Raw genomic sequence first — 21,176 nt, 5'->3', positions numbered from 1 at the left:
AAGTAAATTCACTCTTGATTAATTGGACTAAAATAAAATCTACTCAACAGAAAAGAATACTAAGAAAATATATTAAAGAATATGCTTCTTTTAAAACTATGTATCTTAATTTGTACAATAGCAAGAAAACAATATTTGGACTTTATGAAGTCAGCATAGTCAAAATAATAAAACAAAAGCATGTATTAATCAATTATTAAAATTATATATATGTCAGGTGATGTAACATGTTGATGAGTATACATTAAAATTTAGAGAGAAGGAGTGAGGAGATAAATAGTTTACCTTGAAAGGGACATAATATGGAGAGGAAAGAAAGTACATGAATGAAGCATATAAGCTTATACGGCTGAAAAAAGTTGCAAAAAGCAAAAAGAAAAGCAATTATAAACCACCACTCTTTCTCTTTTAATTTCTTCACTTCATGATCTCTATGATCTTCATCATTTTATAAGCTTCAAATAAATAAGTTATCATCAACAATATTTCTCTCTTTGTGATTTATTTTTTCTCTTGTTTCTCTCAATTGGAGAGAAAAAGAGAGATTAAGGGTGTTCATCAATGAGCTTGCAATTCAATCTATGATATTGGATTAACATATATATTAAGGTACTTGCTCTTCCTTTTTTTTTTTTTTTATTGCTATTTTTTTCTTTCTTTCATAAACTCATATATATATAATATCTTCATTCTTAGCATTCGACCATGTTTCTTATCATCTTATGAGAATGAATTCTCTCCTTTTTTTTTCTCATGTTTTTTCATGTGTTTTCAATCTCAACCTTAAACATTTTCTCTCATTTTTTATGTCACAACTCTTTTTTAATTAATGATTAAGTTTCTTATTGTGTGATCATGCTTCATAACTAAACACGTTTTGTTTTTATCTTCTTGTTTCTGTTTCTATGTCATTTGTTTTTGAATGGCCTGTTTTTATGTCATTAATCTTAGGTTCATTCTTAATTTATGTTATTGTACATGTTCATCTTGACCTTATGTTATTGTACATGTTTATGGCCTGTAACTTATATTAGAACAAATGTATATATATGTATGTATGAACATCTTTGACGGAATATTTAAAAAACAAAACAAAATTTGGCGTTTAGTTCTAGGTTAGAGAAAACGTATGAATCACTAGAGTACTTACAAATTCTTATTTTCTCATTGACAAAAAATGAACAATTGAACATTGATTACCTATCTGGATTGACATGAATTAAAATTATTTATTTGTGCTCCACAATTTAAAATGGTGAAAGACATAAAGAAATTGATTGATGTTAACTCACATGGATAACTTTTATTTATCTTTTGTTGCTGGATTATGTAGTTGTCGCTTATTTGGAAGTTTAGTGAAAATCCCTGGAAAATAAAACTTTTTATCTATATAAGAGAAAGTAAAGTAATATTTACCTTTTTATTATTTTTTAAAAAAAAAACTTTCTAGCACTACAAAGGAAAATCCCATAAGCTACAAAGGAAACAAGTGACGAAATAAAGCTGTTTCACTTTCCTCCAACAAATGAAAATTAAAAAAGAAATAACATTTTTTTAAGGGAAAAAGAAAAGGACATGTTTACACAAAATAAATAAATACGAATGATATTTACCATTTTTGGACATAAATAGAGTTGTAGTTTTTTTACTTTTCATAACATCTAAATTATAAAAAAAAAAATAAAAAAAATAAAAAAAAAAAGTAATAGAAATTATTTTTCATTTTTATTTGAATAAGAGTATGGTACATTTCATATATATGCCATTAAATATTTGTTTGATAGATTTTTAAGTGTTTAGTGCATTATTACTCTAAATAGTTGTGCGTAGAATTTGTTATATTTTAAAGACAAATTTCATTGAGAATAAAATACCTAAATATCTTCTTTTTTTCTTCAAGATTTTAGATTCAAAATAAAATATTATTAGCATTTATAATTTATATTTATGTTTAGAATATTTTTTAAATTTACTTTTTATTTAAATATATGTTTTACAAATATATTTTGTATTACAGGTCTATATATAAAAATATATCTCATATAATTTTCACAATACAAACACAACAAACCAAACCAGATCAATTTTTCTTTAGGAGCCTTCCAAAAACAATGCATTCGTAAAACATACCAATCTTCTTGTAGAAGGTAAATCATCGACCACAGGTAAGACTTTATCGTACCAAGGAATGTTCCATGAAATTTTTTTTTGGGGTGGGAGGGTGGGGGGATGTTGACCACTTTACTACCATCCAAATTGAAGGGAATCTTAATGGGATGGTAGGCATACCTTAAAGGTTGGTATTTAGAATTTTGGTCTATAAGATAATTCATTAGCCAAAAAAGAGAAGAAGAAAAATCTATGTTGGGTAGAATCAAGTCAATTAACTATTAATTTGATATTCGAGTCTCAGCTAAGCATGAATCTTTTAGAAGAATAAGAACTCTAACTTTAACGGGAATAAGTTTTTATTAGACTTTATTTATTTTTCGGTTGAATTTCTAAATTAGAGTTTCTTTTATCTGAAAAACCGTAGGGTTGAGATCAATAAAACCATTATATTCTTTCAATCATGTGAAGCTATAAAGTGTAAAAAAAAAAAAAGTCAGCAGTTGTTTATTTATTTATTTTGTGAAAGGTAAAAAGCTAGTGGTTGTTGTTGTTTTAAATATTTTAATTTTTCCAATTAAAGCTTATAGTTGAAGGTAACAAAATTTCCATAAAATTGGTGAGTCTTTTCATGTAGTACAATTTACAATACAGGGTTGGAAGAATAGAAGATCTTCTTAGTGGAGTGGAGCACATTCTTCAATTTATATGATCCATTAATCATATTCTTGCATAGTGGTGTAACATTTTTTAGTGGAAGAAAAAGATGGAACCAAGAGAAAGCAACAACATTAATAGTAACCAACAAGGTTGTGGACTAAAGGATTCTTCATGGTGTTGTCAATTCAAAAATGCATCAAATCCTTTGATGGCAAGATATGTCTATGGCTTGATTTTTCTAGCTGCTAATATGTTGGCTTGGGCTACACGTGATGAACTTTCTAGTATTAGTGCATTGACTGAACTCAAGGGTAAGATTGATTTCTCTTCAATCCTTGATTTGATGAAAATTTAGTTAGTGTGCTTAATTTGGACCAACCTAAAATCCTCTATAGTCAATTGATAAATTTTCTTTTTTAATCTAACCATTATGGGTTGTAACCTCTAAAGCCAATACTAATACGTCTCGTATTCGTATCGTGTCAGGTATCAGGGCTTCATAGGTTGTAAAAACAAAATTTTCTTTAAATCTAAAATTGTCTCCGTTTGAGCTTAGAATATATTCTTCTCATTTCAATGTCTCAAATTCTAACAAATATTGAATTACAGGTTTTAAAGCATGCAAAGTTGGAAAAGACTGTTTGGGAGCACATGGTGTTTTGAGAGTTAGCATGGGTTGCTTTGTATCCTTTATCAAATAAAATTTCAATTATGTGCATATATATAGTATGGTTTATGGTAAAAAAAAAAAAAAATTATATGATATAGTCTAGTTTATGGTAAAAAAAAAAATTATATGGGTTGCATAATAAGCATTAGATTACGTCCTCGTGAACATAGTTCAGTTAACAAGGACAATACATTGTTATATGCAGGAGTCGGGGTTTGAACCCCAAACACCCCACTTATAACCACTAGACTACTTGACAACAACAACAAAACAAGCATTGTATTACCACTTGTGGCAAACACGATAATTATCATGAAAGTGTACCTTAATTCTTGATTAGCTATTTTTTATGATGATGTTTTGGTCAACTACAAGGACTTCTAAATTGAATGAACCAAGAGATAGATGGCATTCTGGATGGTGGGCAACAAAGATTGTTCTATGGATTATACTCACAATCTTTACATTTTTACTCCCTTCTGAACTGATTGATCTCTATGGTTAGTAAATTTTATCTCTCCAATTATTAATCTCAATATTTGTAAATATTTAAAAAACTAAATCAAACCAAATAATTCAATCGGTTGAACCGTGAACCGACAATTTTAACGCAATTGAACCATGACTATTAGGTCTCATTGGTTTGATTTCTGGTTTAGTTTTAAATTCATTGCTCTATTATATATTTAAAATAGGGAGAAAAAGATTGATGTTATCTTATTATTTGTCATTCCTCTGACATAATTAATTTTTTTTTGGGCAGGGGAAGTTGCACATTTTGGAGCAGGGTATACTTTTCATTCTCATATAAATGATTTAATCATATTATGTTTTAAATTGATAAAAAAAAAAATGGTGTTTTAATTATTACCTATATTTTTCAGGGTTTTCCTCCTAATTCAACTAGTAAGCATAATCAGCTTCATTACTTGGCTAAATGATTGTTTTGCATCAGAAAAATATGCAGAAAGATGGTATGATTTTTTTCCTTTAATAAACTAGTATGCAGGTTCATCAACTTCATTTGTGATATGATGCATTATCCTATTTTTAACATTTTCAAAATTATAAATTATGCACCTCTTCTTTATAATTTTATGAATTTAATGTTGATGTACTATCGCTAGATTAGTTGAACAAGTCTACTTTATAATTGCATTTAAAAATAACTGAAACATATCTTCTTTTTTTTAAAATTTAAAATATTTTTTTGTTTACCAACTTTTCTAACAATTACTTAAATTTGTGTGCAGCCAAATCCATGTGATGGTATTTGCAACAGGTTCATATTTTATCTGTTTGGTTGGGATAATTTTGATGTACATTTGGTATGCACCAATACCATCATGCCTCCTCAACATATTTTTCATCACTTGGACTTTAGTACTTCTCCAAATCATGACAAGTGTATCTCTTCACCCAAAAGTATGTTTCATTTTAGATTCATTTTATTTGTTCAACTCACCTTTTATCTCATCATATGATTTTCATGTGAACTTTTTTTTCTCTCAATAGGTAAATGGTGGCATTTTAAGTCCAGGATTGATGGGGCTATATGTTGTCTTCCTTTGTTGGTGTGCAATTAGAAGGTAAGACTACCTTCTTTTGCATTTTTAAATCATATATTTGAATATGTTGCTTATAATTTTTAGCATTATTTGGTGTGCGGTGATAAAAATTGATTTTTAGTAAATTGGTTTATAAAATTGATTTTGGTTTAAAGTTAGTTTAAGTAAGACGATTTATGTTTTAACATTAAAAAAAAAGAGCGATTTTTATCAATTCATGTTTGGATCACTTTTATGTATATCAGTAAATTTGAGAATTGATTCTATATGTTACCGCACAAGCTAGAAATATTAGCTTTTGTAGAATTGACTTTAGGATTGGAATCAATTCTAAATTTGAAAGCCAAACATAAAAAATTATGATCAAATCACGTTTGACTAACCCCAAACGTGATTCTGGGAAGTACATTCGTGGAAACAAACATAAGTTTAACATGTGTTTGGAACAACGGTTTTTAGGAAAATCACGTGAGCCTGAAAGCTTAGTTTTGTAGCTTCTGTCTTCATGTTAAGAATGTCTCAGTACGCGAGAATGACTTGCAAACGTGGTTCCGGACACTTACTTAGTGTATATTTGGTATCATAGTGGATATCTCAAAATCACGGCAAGAAATCACGTCAACCTAAAAGCTTAATTTTGTAGCTTTTGTCTTCACGTTAAGAATGTCTTGGGATGCGAGAATGATTGTAAACGTGGTTCCAAACACATACTTAATGTCTTTTCTCCAAAAGGAGCCATGGATGCAATATAAAACACAAAATACATGCATGCATACATGTCTTGTATTTTTAAATTTTAAATTTATTGTTCATTTATTGCTTCTATGTTCCCTTTTTATTTCTATTGAATATGAATGTCAGAACATATTTGTGCATGCAGTGAACCAGAAGGAGATCAATGCATCAGGACATCAGGCACTGTAACCAAAACAGACTGGCAAAACATCATTGTAATATTTCTTCTTTCATGCTCTCTACTCAAATTCAAACTAAATGTTGGAAATATAAATCTACAAATATTTATGTTTGTTTATTTATTTTAGCCTCTTGTTACTTGAGTTGAGAATATATTTTTCCAACTAGCTTGGCATAATATACAAAGTATCTTAGTCTCATGTGTAAACAAGTTTAATATACACCTTCAATCATATTCCACCATCTTGTGACATCATAATAATATCTAGTATAATAATCAATATTGTCATAATTTAACCAGAGATGAAACCGGTGAAACTTCTGAGTCATGGTTCAATTGGTCTAACTAACCAATTGTGGTTCAACCTAGTTTGATCTGGCTCTACCAAACTATGGTTGAACCAACCAAAAGACTAGCTGATTCTCTAATCAACCAGTTGAACCGGCCGGTTTGGTCCAGTTTTGACAACATTGCTTAAACATTTACTATGTGATAAGATAGTAAAATATGATTGGAAGTCTCTTTTAAACTTGTTAACATAGTGTAGATTTCTTAAACCTTTTTTTTTTTTGTCTTTTGTTGTCATTGTGCATTTTTATTTAAGGCTAGATATGTTTTATTTTTCTAAAACACATGATCTAACATTAGTGTCTTGAAATGTTGGCTGACATGTGACAATAACTGTTGGCAGAGCTTTGTTATTGGAATACTAGCAATAGTTATTGCAACATTTTCAACAGGCATAGATTCTAAATGCTTTCAGGTTTGTTTCAATATTAAAATCAAACTTTTGAATTTTAATATCATGTTTCTGCAATTCAACATATCTGACACATATCATTAATTTGCAGCTAAGGAAGGGTGATAAACCAGCAGAAGAAGATGATGTTCCATATGGATATGGTTTTTTCCATTTTGTTTTTGCCACAGGAGCTATGTACTTTGCAATGCTTTTGATTGGATGGAATACTCATCATTCAATGAGAAAGTATGGTTCCATCTTGTTCATGTTATGGGCATCATACTTAGTTATTTTAGTTTTGTTTTGTCAAAGAAAAGAAAAACAAGTTGGAAAATCAAATCAAATATATTATATACAAATCTAGATGCAACCTAATAAATATGTTTCCAATGAAGCATAGGTGTATTCTTTGGCTGACATAATAATAGACTAGTATTATTTCACAAAATGTTGTCATTCATAACTTTCTTTTGACTTTATATCATTTATAGTAGCATGTTTATTTGGTGTTGACTCTTTCTTTATTTTATTTTGTTGATAATTGACTATTTCTTGCTTTAAGAGCAGCTATTAATTTTTTTTGGAAATATTGTTCTGCAGATGGTCACTTGATGTGGGCTGGACCAGTGCTTGGGTCAGAATAGTAAATGAATGGTTGGCAGTCTGTGTATACTGTAAGTTTTTTTTTTTTCCTTTTTAGCAATATGATCAATCAAAAATAAAAATTGAATTTGAGAGTTTTAATCTATTTATCTTATGTTTGGTATCATGGTGGATATGTCAGAATCACAGTGATCCACCATAATTTTCTATAAGCTACACTTTGTAGCTTCTATGAAATCACGGTGATCATCACCGTGATTCTGACATATCACTGTGATACTAAACACACACTTAGGGCCAACACTTTAAATTCCACTGTGATACCAAACACACACTTAGGCCAGCACTTTAAATTAAATACATATTTGATGTCCGCTACATGTTGACGTGACATATAGTTACATTCAATTACTTAAATTTCATTTTTCAAACTACTATATTGTTGTCATTGTTAGTGTTTCATAGGGCTTTTTTTAGTGAAAAGCTTCGTAGATTCTATTGTTGTAATGCACAACTAATGGAAGCTTCTTTTCTTTTTGACAGTATGGATGCTGATAGCTCCAATTATATGGAAAGCAAGACAAACTGAATCTACATGAGAACTCCATCGCCATGTTATTTTGGTTTGATATTGTGAGGATTAAGATCTTCAAATCGACCCCATTATGCTCTTACTATGTAATGGACTCATCCAATTTTGATCTATCAAATATAAATTTTAGTCAGAAGCAATTAGATTCTAGCACAAATGCACACATACTGTTGAATTTGTTCTGTGAAGTTACACTCCTCTCATTTCATCCAAAGGATGGTACACAGAAATATACACCATTTAGGCATTTACATGTTCATGTATCCGTGGACGTTACTTACAAATTAGATGGAAGAAATTATAAATGTCGTTAGTATTTTTTCAATTTATCAGTTCAATGCATTGGGTTCTTGTAGAAGTCTATGTGGAATCTACTATCATATCCTTTTTTGGTGTTGAAATTAATTGTTTCTATACTATGATTCAGATCACTAAAAAAACTGATATATACTGTCACCATATGTAAGTTGATAAAATAAAATGTATTTTCCACAACATAAAAATAATAATCATGTCAAAATTGAGTTTACAAAATTGTACAATGTTGTAAAACCAAGAACGAGCACAGCTAAGAAGCACCAAAAATATGAAGACGCCATTATGCCCAATCTACTATTACAAATACATGGGTGCACCCAAAAAATTTATACGAAACAACGATTGAAGGGTTCTCTGCACCCCCTTCATTCAATCTATCTCTCTCACTATCTCAGTCATCTAACTCCCCTTTTCCAAGAAAGTAAATTGTCTCCCCCCTCCTATAGCAATAAACAATTTACACAGCCGAAATAGTTCACTTCGAGAAGCCAGTCATCACAAATCCTTCATTATGCATTTGTAACTTCCATCCACAAACAATGGAAACTGAAACTTGCATGTATTTGTACAAAGTGCAATGAGTTGATGTTTGAATTTACAAGTCCATGGACGATTCTTCACATTAACCGAATGGGTTCCCTCCTTTAGGGAGGGGGTTAGAGTTGGGAGTCCTTGACGGCCTATCAGGAAGCTGCTGATTTGGATTTGACAAACCGAACATGTTTCCCTCAGTTCCGAAATTCCCAACTCCTTGCCTGCACATCCAGATAATATCTTTTACTAGTGACAAGAAATACTGAACACCAATCTATTATCATCAATTTTACCAATATAACTGTAATTAATTGCACCCATCACAATATTTCAAAAGCTAGGACAACTAAAAATGCTAAAATTGTATTTTATATTAATAAAGGGTTCACCACAGCAATTAAGATCATGCTATGCAGCATGGATGGAAAAGTAGCCTGTGGAAGTAATAAGCTAAAACAGGTTGTGCAAGTAATAAATATTACCATGATTGAAGAGAAATTTACCTTGGCATTGGTATGTTAGTTGCCATTTGTTGCCCCATGTATGACCCTGAGATACATTAACATGGTTCAGGATACTGATAAAAAGCAAATGACTGTAGACATGCATGAACTAATTGACGAATGGTAAAAGGATAAATATACCAGGTCCCAATGATGATGATGGGGTTGGAGTCCAGGCATGGGATGGATATCCCAGGTTTGAAGGGTGCGTAATGCCTGAAGGTGGTACATTAGGCAGGGAACCTTGAAAGGATGGCAAGGATGGAGTCCATGCATGTGGTGGATAACCCAGGGTTGAAGACTGCACGGTTCCTACATTAGGCAGGGGTGGATTCCATGCATGCAATGGATTGCTCTGGCTTGGAGGGTGCATCGGGATTGATGGTGGTACATTAGGCAACGCACCATGCAAGGATGACATGGAAGGAAACTACATCCAAGAGAAACAAAATATATATAGGAGATGTCACATTTCAATGAATCAACCAATGCATTTTTCTAATTAATCAATGAATCAACATGTAAAAAAAATCAGATGTCACATTTCAATGTTCAAACCCTTTCAATGATAGGAGATCATAAACAAAACAGAGGCAGCAATTTTCAGCAAATGCATTCTTCATATTAATCAATATAGTTCTTTTAAATGCAAGATGAAAACTTTAGGCAGTAATGTACAGTTAAGTAACTTACAATGGAAACAAAATGAATCACAAGTTTTGGACTTAATTGTGGACAAAATCCAAACAATCATTAATATTCACAAATATGCACATTGAAAGAGAAAAATCCTCAATAAGCATTATAAAATATCAGTGGTCTAAATGTGTACTCATGCATTAACCACCAAACATTGACAAGAGTAGGATCTATTATTGGCAATATTACAGCACAATGATCATGCTAATATTATAAATCAATGAAAGTCACATACGCTTGGGGCTTGATCTGGGGTTTGCTTGCTGCTGACATCAAATGGATTTGTTGACCTTGATGGCTGCGAAAAACTTGACACAGGCTGTAACAGAGGGCACACATTTATATGAGAAAAATGCTCATTTTTACTAGCCACAATTGTAAAATTGCATTCGGTTTGACTATTTCTGGGGAAAATGTTCTTTTTTTAAATAAAAACAAAAAAAAGGCCCTCTCTATGATTATTAATCATGAGTTGTTTGTAACAGAAAAATAAGATAATCCGAACGCATACTAAGACAATCTGGTAAGCTAATCATTCTGGATTGTAACAGTACCGCCACATTATTATATTGCATTGGAATGCCCTGCGGAGGACCCATTTGCCAACCTTGAACTGGAGCAGGAAAGTACTGGTGTTTTACAGTGAACAGATCCTGCACCGATCACAACTACTTGTTAGACAAACAATAGGCATATGCAAGTGTACATGAAATGCAGAGATTGTGAGGAAAAATCGGAAGTCACAATTACTTCAGGAAGTTCTGTTCTTCCACTGTTAAAAGCCTCATTGGCAGGCTTTGAGGCATGATGGTATGCATGTGGCATTGGTGTATTCGGATGCCCCTGTCCTGTGGGTACAGAAGGTACATGCGATGGCTGCAACATATTTCCAGAACAGGGTAAACTTAATACTACATTGGAAATAAACAGACATCTCCATTAGCTAGACATTATTTGACATGAGAACTTCATTAGCACAACCTGACTATTCACAGCACCACCCACTGATGGTGGAAATTGTTGACTAGCAGCGGCAGGGAATGTTGGTTGCTGATGCTGCACACTGGCCCATTGTCCTACATTATTATGAGGTGGTACAGATGGCACCGAAGCACCACTGGGTGTGAAAGCTGAGAAACTGCCAAAACTAGGAGCTGCTGTTGGAACATGTCCTGCAGATCAAACAGATGAGTCATCACTTCTTGGTAATGTTATCACACAGCCATTACAAAATGTGTATCACCACCTTGGACTCCTGAAGCATGAGAAGGTAAAGATTCTGGCACAGACAATTGGGACAGTGCAGATTCAAGTGGATTTAAATTTGAGGTACTTGGATTTGCTTTCGCCTCAGAAGCAACATCAAAAGAGGCCCAATTGTCATCACTTGAATTTCCTGACTGCAAAACAGGTTGAGGCACACTAGATTGTTGGGCATGAACTGTTGGAGCAACAGGTTCAGGATCAGCATCAAAATCAATAAGGCTCTTCGCCGTCTCAAGTTTAATATCTACTTGGCTTTCGTTACTGGATACCAAGCTGCCAGAGGATGCAGTTCTCTGAAATCGTGAACAGTCAGTTATTGTTGTATAATTTGTGTACAAAATCAACTTGGCCACCTTACTAAAAGGGGAGATGAGAGATGTTACTCAAAACAGTTCATGCCAAACAAAGTAAAGATAAATTGCCAAGCCACGTCTTACAAGAAAACTTAAAAGAATTTAAGGAAAATAATAAATTAAACAGTAGATTAAAAATGGTAAGTTAAAGAGGAAAAAAAAACATCTCTAACGTCTAAAGAAATAACTAAAAACATCAGCTTCACTCCCAAAAGATTCAAGACTCGGGCGTTTGAACTAATCACAAACAAAAAAATCCCAAAAGTTTATGCTATTATATCTATAATAACACACCCTCAAGAAGAGCATGTCGGCGTTGAAGCATGGAAAATGTACAAACACACCATCTGAAATTAAATTTTTTATTAAAAGAATGGGCCAATAGGAGTGGCAAGGACAGAGCATAAGATAACTTGATTATACAAGTTCTAATACTATGTCATGAAGGCTTAAGATAACTTGATTAAATTTTTTATTAAAAGAATGGGCCAATAGGAGTGGTAAGGACAGGGCTTAAGATAACTTGATTATACAAGTTCTAATACTATGGCATGAAGGCTGAACACAAGAATGCTTGATTAGTTTTTATGTTACATTTTAAACTGACAAACATCAGCAACAGTAATAGTTTCACCTGTGTCAGTGATGAGGCATCGGCAGCTCTTCCACTGTTTGGTTTGGGGGGTCCACTTATCCTAAGAGGTACTACATTTTCTCCCAAAATATCTCTAACGGGTCGGACAACGGGTGGGCTTGAAGAACCCAGGTCTCTGGCTCTCTCAGGAGATTGACTTTCCACCTTATAATCTCCATCTGATACTCTACGATCTTCACGACGCCAATCATTGACAACTGGAGGACGGCCGGGACTTCTCTTATAATCACCATATTGCCTACTTTCTTGATCATATCCAGGACTTCTTCCACCTGGACTAGACCTGTCACCATAACGACGTTCCTGTGTGTCTTCATATGGAGGGCTTTTAGATCCTCCCTGATATGCCTCAACTCTCCTGTTTTCATAGGAATCATCTTTGTCACCCTGAACAACATGCAACACAAGAGAACAGACCAAGTAAGAATTGGCTGACAAATTTAATCAATTCTAAAGCAAAAGCAATAGCAAACAACTTGAAATTGAACTTGTATAGAAATGTCAAATATTTTCTTAAAAAGGTAAATCCTGGAGGGTAAAATCTTACGGCCTTTCCTCTTGGTGGTTTGTCAGACGTCCTATCTCCGGTGAATCTCCTATCCTCATAAACATGCTTAATAAACTCTCGGAGCCTGTTAACATTACTGGCAACAAATATCACAATTAGAATAATTGAATAACACACTCTGCAACTATACATGAAAACGTACAAGCAAGTACTTACCTGCTGTCAGGGAAAGAATTGCGTTGTGCATCCCATTCTTTAAAATAAATCTCTTTTGCACGCTGCAAGTATTAGATAAAGCTGAAATAAACCTAAGAGATATATGATATCAAGCAGGATGAAAAGAAATATAGCACGAGTTTTAGCACAAGGGGCATCAATACCTGATTTCCTCCTTCTTGAAGTGCAGTAACTTCTTGTGAAGTAAATTTAGCCATTGAAACTGATTTTACACGATGTGTAAATTCACGGCTGTCAATTCACACAAAAACCACATGAGTTTTGAAGAAAAGTATGCGGTTGAAAGGAAATGTAATTGTCAAATTTGTCAAATACAGCACAATATCTTTTTAAACAAGATACAGGTCATACTTTATTGTTTATATGAACAACACATACGAGAGCATGCACATTAGACTAAATTGAAATTTAGTAACTGCCAACAGAAGGTCAGACTTGTGTAGCAATACAATTTTATCAATTCTAATCCATTACAAACAACACTACAAAAGTATACAAAAGTACACAATTTACAGTATAAATATGTTTCAAACATCATCATTGAGTTTAAGTTAATCAGCAAGACATGTGCAAACTGCAAAGCATTGAAACAAATGAAAATATTACAGAAATCAGCAATACTGCTGGAAAAAGCAGGCCATTGCCACCATAGAAAATGAACCATGTATTCAACTCAAATCACAGGGTAGAAATATACTGTAAATACTATAATAAGCAGAAATCTTGTAAGAACTTACTGTATTCCACTACAATTAGTGCAAACAAACGTCCAGAAATTTGTGCACACATATTGTGGTCCCTTCAAAAGTATAAAAGAAAATAATTAATGTAACAGACTTGTTATAGCATAAAATGCAATAAATTCCTTAAAATTTTACAGATACAAATATAAATTTCTACATATACAAAATACAAATATGCCTATGAAAAGAATTCAAACAGAGATTCAAATTTATCTCTTTAATAAGGATCCTGTTTTTCCAATGGAATCTAGAGAATGGTGTAACAGGTGCTGGGCACAGTTATTAACCTTGTGATTTTGGTAGTGTACACAGGGCTACAGGCTACGGAAAATCTATGAGTTTAAACACTAAAAGAAACATCAATCTGCTTGTGAAGGTTGAAATAAAATCCATATGCCTCAGGCAATGATGATACATAATATGCATAATTGAGGAATTATGCATCCTCGAACACCCCAATGACCTTATCTTTGAAATAAATCTATAATCATATCAGTCCTAAATCAAAATATCGCACAACTTAATCCTGTCCATAAATAACATCCAATTTTAAGCCATTTACCCCTAAATAATTTGAAAATCTTATTATGAGCAGTGCTTTAAATGGAAGTAATTTATTAACGAGTTTCAAATGAAAGAACCGATAAGCCTCCAATTTTAAACCATTTACCCCTAAATGGAAAGACCATAGACATGTTTGGGTAAAGAACTTAATTAAGCATTTACTCAATGAGCTATTATAAAGAGTTATCAACCACCACTTACCCCAGTGAACTACTTACTAAAATAAGTCAAAAACAACCTATGAACCTATCATAACTTATTTTTACAAGACTATCTCATATCAGGAGATAAGTTCAAATGAGCTGACATTTATTTATTAACATATTAAAAGAAAATACATATCCAACCCCACACTCCAGTGTTCAACCATTTACAAATGCACAGACTAGGTTGGTTTCACATTGCATGAACGAGAGCAATCATATCATAAGGATTCTACAATCTACCAAGTTAGCTAATTGCAATTCATTTGAAGCAGTTAAATTCACGTGCTCAAAGAAGTCTAATCTATTAGCTAAGAGAGTTTTAAAGTCAATGAGTTGGGTACTTTTTGTTATATTTCAATTAGTTAGTTAGTTAGTTAGTTAGTCTTCTAAATACCACTATATATTCAGATAATTGTAATAGCTATGACACGGAATCATTTTTCTCATTCAATCAGCGTTGGTAAATAGCGGCTATAGTGGCTCTATTGCAAAGTGGAATTTGTATAAATCGCTATTGTTCTGCAATATGCCATTTAATACAAAATATTGTGCAATAGGGGCTATAGGGCACTGTAGCACCGTTGCATAGCGGATTTGAACAAAACGTTTTTGTCCGTGATCTGCAATCGACAACACTGCATTCAATTCCGAGTATAACATGTCACATTTGATAGAATCTAATGTAATTCATCTATTCTCTAGTGTTTCTTATTCAATTCAAGCATCACAGAAAACATTTGATAGAATCTAATGTAATCTATCTCTTCTCTGATTCTCTACTTTTCCTTATCTAGCTTCTACGTTTGATAGAATCTAATGTAATTCTCAATCACACAAGCATCTCACTAGACCGTTGCAATAAATGCATCTGTGATTCAGTTGGAGACAATTAGATAGTTTTTTTTTTTTTTTGTAGTTTGGCTAGTTCAGTAGTTGGTTAATCTTCTAACTATATATTAAACTAATAGTAATAATCATGATTCATGACACCAATTCATTTTTCTCATTCAATCTGAGTATCACACAGAACACGTTTGATAGAATCTAATGCAATTCATCTCTTCTTTGATTCTCTCCTTTTTCTAACTATGACACTAATTCACTTTTCTCACTAATTCTAGTATCACACATAGGATAGAATCTAATGTAATTAATCTCGTCTCGGATTCTCTAGGCTTTCTCAACAATATCGTCTACATTTGATAGAATCTAATCTAATGCAATTTTCAATCGCATAAGCATCTACTAGACAGTAAACCTCAATGTTTTGTTATTTTTTACTATAGTTCAGTTAGTTAGCTAGTTAGTTGGTTAATCTTCTAAATACCACAATATATTAATCCAACTAATTGTATTAATAATTTTGACCCTAATTCATTTCTTCATTCAATTTGAGTATCGCGGATCACATTTCTCTAGCTCTACTAATTAGATTCTGCTAACTATCACAATATGTTCAGCTAATTGTAATGATTCTAATGTAATTCATCTCGTCTCAGCAATATCACTAAACTTGATAGAATCTAGCATAAATGCACTTTTGGCCCTAACTTTCAAAAACTTGTGATTTTGAACTCCCAACAAAAAAAATAGCAATTTTGTCCCCCTAACTTTACAAAACATTGCAAAACTGCAGAGAAGACACGACGTGTCTAATAATTGGGGGCTAAAATTGCTATTTTTTAAAGATAAGGGGCCAAAAGTGCTTTTTTTTTTTTTAAAGATAGAGGGCCAAAATTGCTATTTTTTCTGTTGGGGACTAACAGTGCATTTAAGCCTAGAATCTAATCTAACGTGATTTTCAATCACATAAACATCTTAAGAAGTCCTCGAATCACGTGCTCGTAAGATGCTTGCGCAAAATTTCAACCATGTAAGCATCTTACTAACCTGTCTAACAGCTACTTATATTAAGATAATTGTCTTCAAAAATAATCATGACACTAATTCATTTTTTTCATTCAATTCGAGTATCATAGAATACATTGCTCTAGTCCTACTGATAAATCTTCTAACCTATGATCCACTGAAACAGACACGGACACTGGACACCACACACATTGACATTGACATGTTGAAGCCGATAAAATTTTGAGAAAATAACGTGAGTCAATGTAATCACAGGTGTCGGTGTCGGACACGACCCCTGTCGGACACCTGGACACACCTTCAATCAGGAGTGTTTGTGCAGCAGAGCTTCTAAGTTCTAACTAATTACTACAATATATTCAGCTAATTGTAATAATAATTATAATTATGATACTAATTCATTTTCCTCATTCAACTGAAATATACCATAATCTAATGTAATTCATTTCATATAATCTAATGTATGTAGTAATTTGCAATCTTATAAGTTATAAGCATCTTACCAAACTATTACAGTTAATACATCTCCGATTCGGTTCAAGCTTTAAAAGAGTTCGAATCGCGCGTTCGTTTCTCTCATCTTCTTTAAACCGAGTCCCCATCTCTAACAACAACTTCTTCAGCACACTTCACTACTTCAAACTCCAAACGCAATTTCAATCATCATAATCAAATACAAAATCACTTTCGTAATTCAATTAAGCTACTACAAAACAAAAAAAAAGCACGTTTGAGTAAGTCAATAATCAAGAATTCAATAAAAAAAAATAGCAAGAAAAACAAAAAAATGAATCGAGTGTTTTCGTGATGAAATTTGTGTAGTGAAGTGAAGAAGAAATTGAAGAGAGTAGATCTAAGAAAGAGAGAGTTACGCGAAGAAGAAACGGTTAGAAATGTTGAATAAGTTCTGGAAGGTTCTTAGGTTTTATATATGATTGTTATGGTGAAGAGTGAAAACGGAAAGGAGAAAGAAGAAGAGAGAGAGAGAGAGAGAAACGGAATATGTGTGAAAAAATGAAATGAAATGACGGGTTTGGACAGGTTAGAGAGAGAATCTATCTAGTAAGTAACTCCCTGTTTAGTCGCAATTACGTCAAATTTTTAATCCAGAAGATTCAGTGCAGTCACAAATTCCTCAAATATATGTAGACAGCTATATCTACAGTTTCTACTTGTTCAGTTTCATTAATTCGATTTTAAGTAAAAAAAAAAGTTTGATTTTTGGTGTTTTTTTTATAAAGTGTTTTCTACTTTTGTTTAAGAAGGTCTTCATCAAGATACTTTTTAAAAATTTATTACACAGATTTTCATAAATAGTATTATTTATGGTATTTAAAAATGTTTCATAGGCATTTATTATCATTTTTATTTTAGGGTTAATTACTCTTTTGGTCCCTTAACTTAATTTTTGGTTTCGTTTTGATACCTTAACTATTAAAAGTTTCGTTTTGATCCCTTAACTTACTTTTTGATTTCGTTTTGGTCCCTTAACTATTAAAAGTTTCGTTTTGGTCCTTTAACTTACTTTTTGGTTTCGTTTTGGTCCCTTAACTCTTCCTCCGTCAACCACTTTGGTCCTTTATGTTAGGATGAATGTATTAGAGTTAAGGGACCAAAATGAAACCAAAAAATAAGTTAAGAGACCAAAACGAAACCAAAAAATAAGTTAAGGGACCAAAACAAAACTTTTAATAGTTAAGGGACCAAAATAAAACCCAAAAATAAGTTATGGGACCGAAACGAAACTTTTAATAGTTAAGGAACCAAAACGAAACCAAAAAATAAGTTAAGGGACCAAAAGAGTAATTAAACCTTTATTTTATCAACTATGTATTTCTTTAGTCTCATTTAAAAAAAATTATTATTATTATTATGTTGATAGAATTGCATTTAACGGAATTGATGTTGGTTAAAATTGAGTAAACCTTAAATTAATTTATGTTTGAATAGATTTAAGTAAAAATGATTTCCATCACAATGATAAAAACTCCAATCTCAATTCTCAGAGAATTGCTGAATACACATTTAATAAGGCTGAGAAACACTAGTACTTTATGAAAATGTCATTCGGCAGTTAACTGCCGAAGTTTGAAAAAATCGGCTGCAGTTAACCACCGAGGAAAACTTCGGTAGTTAACTGCCGAGGAAACTTCAAACCTTAATTTTTTTTTTCACAAAAAAATTATATTGTCATTATTATTATTTATTTGATTCTAATACTATTTAATTCATTGTGATTTTATGAGGAAACATAATCAACACTCTTTTAATATTTTGGATTACATTAAAGAATTAAACAAGAAAGCTATGATTTTCTTTTTCTTTTTTAAAAGGAAGCAACAATAAAAGCACTTTAATTGTGTAATGAAATCAAAATTTCACTCAAAAAAATAATACTCGATTTTATCAATCAAGGTTGTATATCTTTACTGATTTAAATCATTAATTAAAAAACAATTAAATCACGCACAAATCACTATTCCTAATTAAGAAACAATTATTATTATTATTATTGGTTGTAGCACTGTTCCTAGTAAACATGAACCATATTATAAAAACAATTAAGAAACAAATATTATTATTATTATTATTATTCGTTGTAGCACTGTTCCTAGTAAACAATTAAATCACGTACCAATAAAAATTTATTTTAATATTATTTACTAGGAAAATGCTCTTTACCAAGTAAAAATTTATTACTATGGTTCATATTTTTATTTGTACGTGATTTAATTGTTTTTTAATTAATGATTTAAATCAGTAAAAATATACAACCTTGATTGATAAAATCGAGTAGTATTTTTTTGAGTGAAATTTTGATTTCATTACACAATTAAAGTGTTTTTATTGTTGCTTCTTTTTAAAAAAGAAAAAGAAAATCATAACTTTCTTGTTTAATTCTTTAATGTAATCCAAAACATTAAAAGAGTGTTGATTATGTTTCCTCATAAAATCACAATGAATTAAATAGTATTAGAATCAATAAATATTAATAATGACAATATAAGTTTTTTGTAAAAAAAAAAAAAAAAAATTAAGGTTTGAAGTTTCCTCGGTTGTTAACTACCGAAGTTTTCCTCAGTAGTTAACTGCAGCCGATTTTTTCAAACTTCAGCAGTTAACTGCCGAAGGGCATTTTCGTAAAGTACTAATGTTTCTCAGCTTTATTGAATGTGTATTCAGCAATTCTCCAATTCTCATGTTTGTTATAAAAATCAAAGTATTAAAGGGCGGTAAACTAATATGACTTAGGTCCCTTTTTGAACTAAAATACATCCTATTTTGATGGAGAAATCGCCGAAAAAATCTGTTAAGTTTAATTACATTGTATCTCCTCAAAGGAAACTAGATTATTTTCATATTTCAAATCCTTTGTTTTATCTTATAGGCATGACACCAACCTTCACTTTTTGGTTCTTCACTTTTGTTTTGGTGGGTGGGAAATATGAGAAAAAAATATAGAAATTTTTCATATTTTTTTGAAAGAGTAGTTGTTTAGAGAATGATAAATTAATGTTTATGATTACTATATTTTTTATTTTAAGAATGTTATAGCAACATAGTTTAAATTTGAAGAATTCATATAAACCCTCCAAAATCCCTAAAACTCTCCTCCAATACAATTTTTTAGTTCCTCCAAATGAGGAGAGTTTGATATTATAAAGAAAAGTTAACCCCTCAAAACCCTCCTCTTCTATTTTTCTTTATTTCTTCCACTTGCTTATTCTTTTTTTCTAAATCTCTCCCTCGCCCTTCTGCTTCAAACTTGCAGACAAAATCTTAGTATTTTTTTTTTGGTTGTGAAATCTTAGTGTCTAGGATTATGAATCACAATATTATAATTATCCAACCACATTTAACAATATCAACCTTCCCTTTCAGTCCATCGTTAATATCGTATGTTTGAATAATTATAACCATATACGTTTTTTTTTAGAGAAATTATAACCATATACTTATTTGGGGAGCCCCTAATATGGGCCTCAATTTAAAAGGACCATAGGTGAACCTTACTAAATTAAGGGCCGTAAAGGGTACCAATTTTGTGGGATCGATTTCCATCTTGTGTATAGAAATTCTGTACTCTTTCTCTAATGTGTAAAACTCTTTAATTTCAAACTCACCCTCAAAATTAAGCAGTTGTATATAAATTAGTTAGAGTTATCTAGTTCTAGTTACATAAATGGTTGTGCAAATCACAACAAATAGATCTGAATTTCTGGACATTTTAAAAACTATAGGCAATGCTTTTCCCTTGTTTCAAAGAATAATCTTATGTTTTCTCCATTATCAACAACAGTTGTTCCCTAAAAAAGATATCTAACACGAAAATCATAAATTAGTTGGTTGATTACATGCCCTCTTTCCTGATATAAAAAAATAACCTCGTATTTGGGCTAATACTAAATGCAATGGTAGGTTTGAAGTTGAGATTTTCAAAAGGGGAAAAAATTTAAGCTTTAATTTTCATTTCAATTGTGCAAGAATTGTAAATGGAAACAAGGAAAAACTATAAACAAGCCAAAACTAATAAAATAAAGAGAGGGTTGTTCATGGGTTCGTTCCTTTCTCAGTCATTAATAGAAACCATGAACCATTTCAATTGATGAACGAAAAAGTTGTCAGCAACAAATCTAATGCAAAACTTTCCCTTGCATGCAATAAGTGAAAGTGAATATTGACTAAAAAGACTTTTTAAATATGATGACCGGTTGTAGCAGGTCATACAAGAAGGTTCATTGGTGGACCTTTTTTGGGGGGTCCATATTAGGGGCACCACTTATTTGATCTTATTATGTTTGTATCAAATGTCATATTTTAATGATTGATATCACCGAATTGAGCATCTGTGTCTCTTTTC

At 31.7% G+C, this 21,176-nt stretch overlaps 2 protein-coding genes across 5 annotated transcripts; one reads left to right on the top strand and one right to left on the bottom strand.

The window, feature by feature from the left end:
* The first annotated feature begins 260 nt into the window (after positions 1–260).
* On the top strand, positions 261–8,218 carry LOC11437177 (probable serine incorporator). Of its 3 annotated transcripts, none has more exons than XM_024785441.2 (14): positions 261–609; positions 2,018–2,147; positions 2,764–3,080; positions 3,379–3,452; positions 3,780–3,939; positions 4,203–4,227; positions 4,324–4,413; positions 4,693–4,864; positions 4,955–5,028; positions 5,888–5,957; positions 6,615–6,686; positions 6,775–6,911; positions 7,266–7,339; positions 7,812–8,218. In XM_024785441.2, exons 3-14 carry the CDS (start codon positions 2,876–2,878, stop codon positions 7,865–7,867), a joined length of 1,209 nt encoding a protein of 402 aa, XP_024641209.1. In that variant the 5' UTR covers positions 261–609; positions 2,018–2,147; positions 2,764–2,875; the 3' UTR covers positions 7,868–8,218. The 3 variants fall into 3 exon arrangements, with proteins under 3 accessions (XP_024641209.1, XP_003620496.1, XP_024641210.1); XM_003620448.4 differs by having other exon boundaries at positions 2,018–2,165; XM_024785442.2 differs by lacking the exon at positions 2,018–2,147.
* Positions 8,219–8,327: 109 nt separating this feature from the next.
* LOC11426915 (probable ADP-ribosylation factor GTPase-activating protein AGD14) lies at positions 8,328–17,350 on the bottom strand. Of its 2 annotated transcripts, none has more exons than XM_039827166.1 (15): positions 17,188–17,350; positions 16,819–17,021; positions 13,671–13,732; positions 13,077–13,164; positions 12,913–12,974; positions 12,736–12,832; positions 12,168–12,575; positions 11,161–11,473; positions 10,896–11,086; positions 10,665–10,790; positions 10,469–10,567; positions 10,150–10,233; positions 9,357–9,645; positions 9,216–9,261; positions 8,328–8,933 (listed from the first exon to the last, which is right to left on the bottom strand). In XM_039827166.1, the coding sequence occupies exons 2-15, from the start codon at positions 16,915–16,917 to the stop codon at positions 8,801–8,803; spliced, it is 2,097 nt and encodes a 698-aa protein (XP_039683100.1). In that variant the 5' UTR covers positions 16,918–17,021; positions 17,188–17,350; the 3' UTR covers positions 8,328–8,800. The 2 variants fall into 2 exon arrangements, with proteins under 2 accessions (XP_039683100.1, XP_039683101.1); XM_039827167.1 differs by having other exon boundaries at positions 16,819–17,018; positions 17,188–17,348.
* Positions 17,351–21,176: the final 3,826 nt, after the last annotated feature.

Source organism: Medicago truncatula, chromosome 6 (genome assembly GCF_003473485.1).
Source record: "Medicago truncatula cultivar Jemalong A17 chromosome 6, MtrunA17r5.0-ANR, whole genome shotgun sequence".
NCBI lineage: Eukaryota > Viridiplantae > Streptophyta > Magnoliopsida > Fabales > Fabaceae > Medicago > Medicago truncatula.
The sequence above is the reverse complement of the archived record's forward strand: the minus strand, read 5'-3'. Positions and strand labels throughout refer to the sequence as shown.

Bases quoted from the DNA above. Each gene is read 5' to 3' on its own strand.
- LOC11437177 (XM_024785442.2), top strand. From the start codon at position 2,876: ATGGAACCAAGAGAAAGCAACAACATTAATAGTAACCAACAAGGTTGT. The intron at 3,940-4,202 runs GTTAGTAAATTT...TTTTTTGGGCAG, and splicing joins TGAACTGATTGATCTCTATG to GGGAAGTTGCACATTTTGGA. The intron at 5,029-5,887 runs GTAAGACTACCT...TTGTGCATGCAG, and splicing joins TGTTGGTGTGCAATTAGAAG to TGAACCAGAAGGAGATCAAT.
- LOC11426915 (XM_039827166.1), bottom strand. From the start codon at position 16,917: ATGGGGACTCGGTTTAAAGAAGATGAGAGAAACGAACGCGCGATTCGA. The intron at 13,165-13,670 runs GTAAGTTCTTAC...GTGAATTGACAG, and splicing joins ACTAATTGTAGTGGAATACA to CCGTGAATTTACACATCGTG. The intron at 12,833-12,912 runs GTAAGTACTTGC...ATTTGTTGCCAG, and splicing joins AATTCTTTCCCTGACAGCAG to TAATGTTAACAGGCTCCGAG.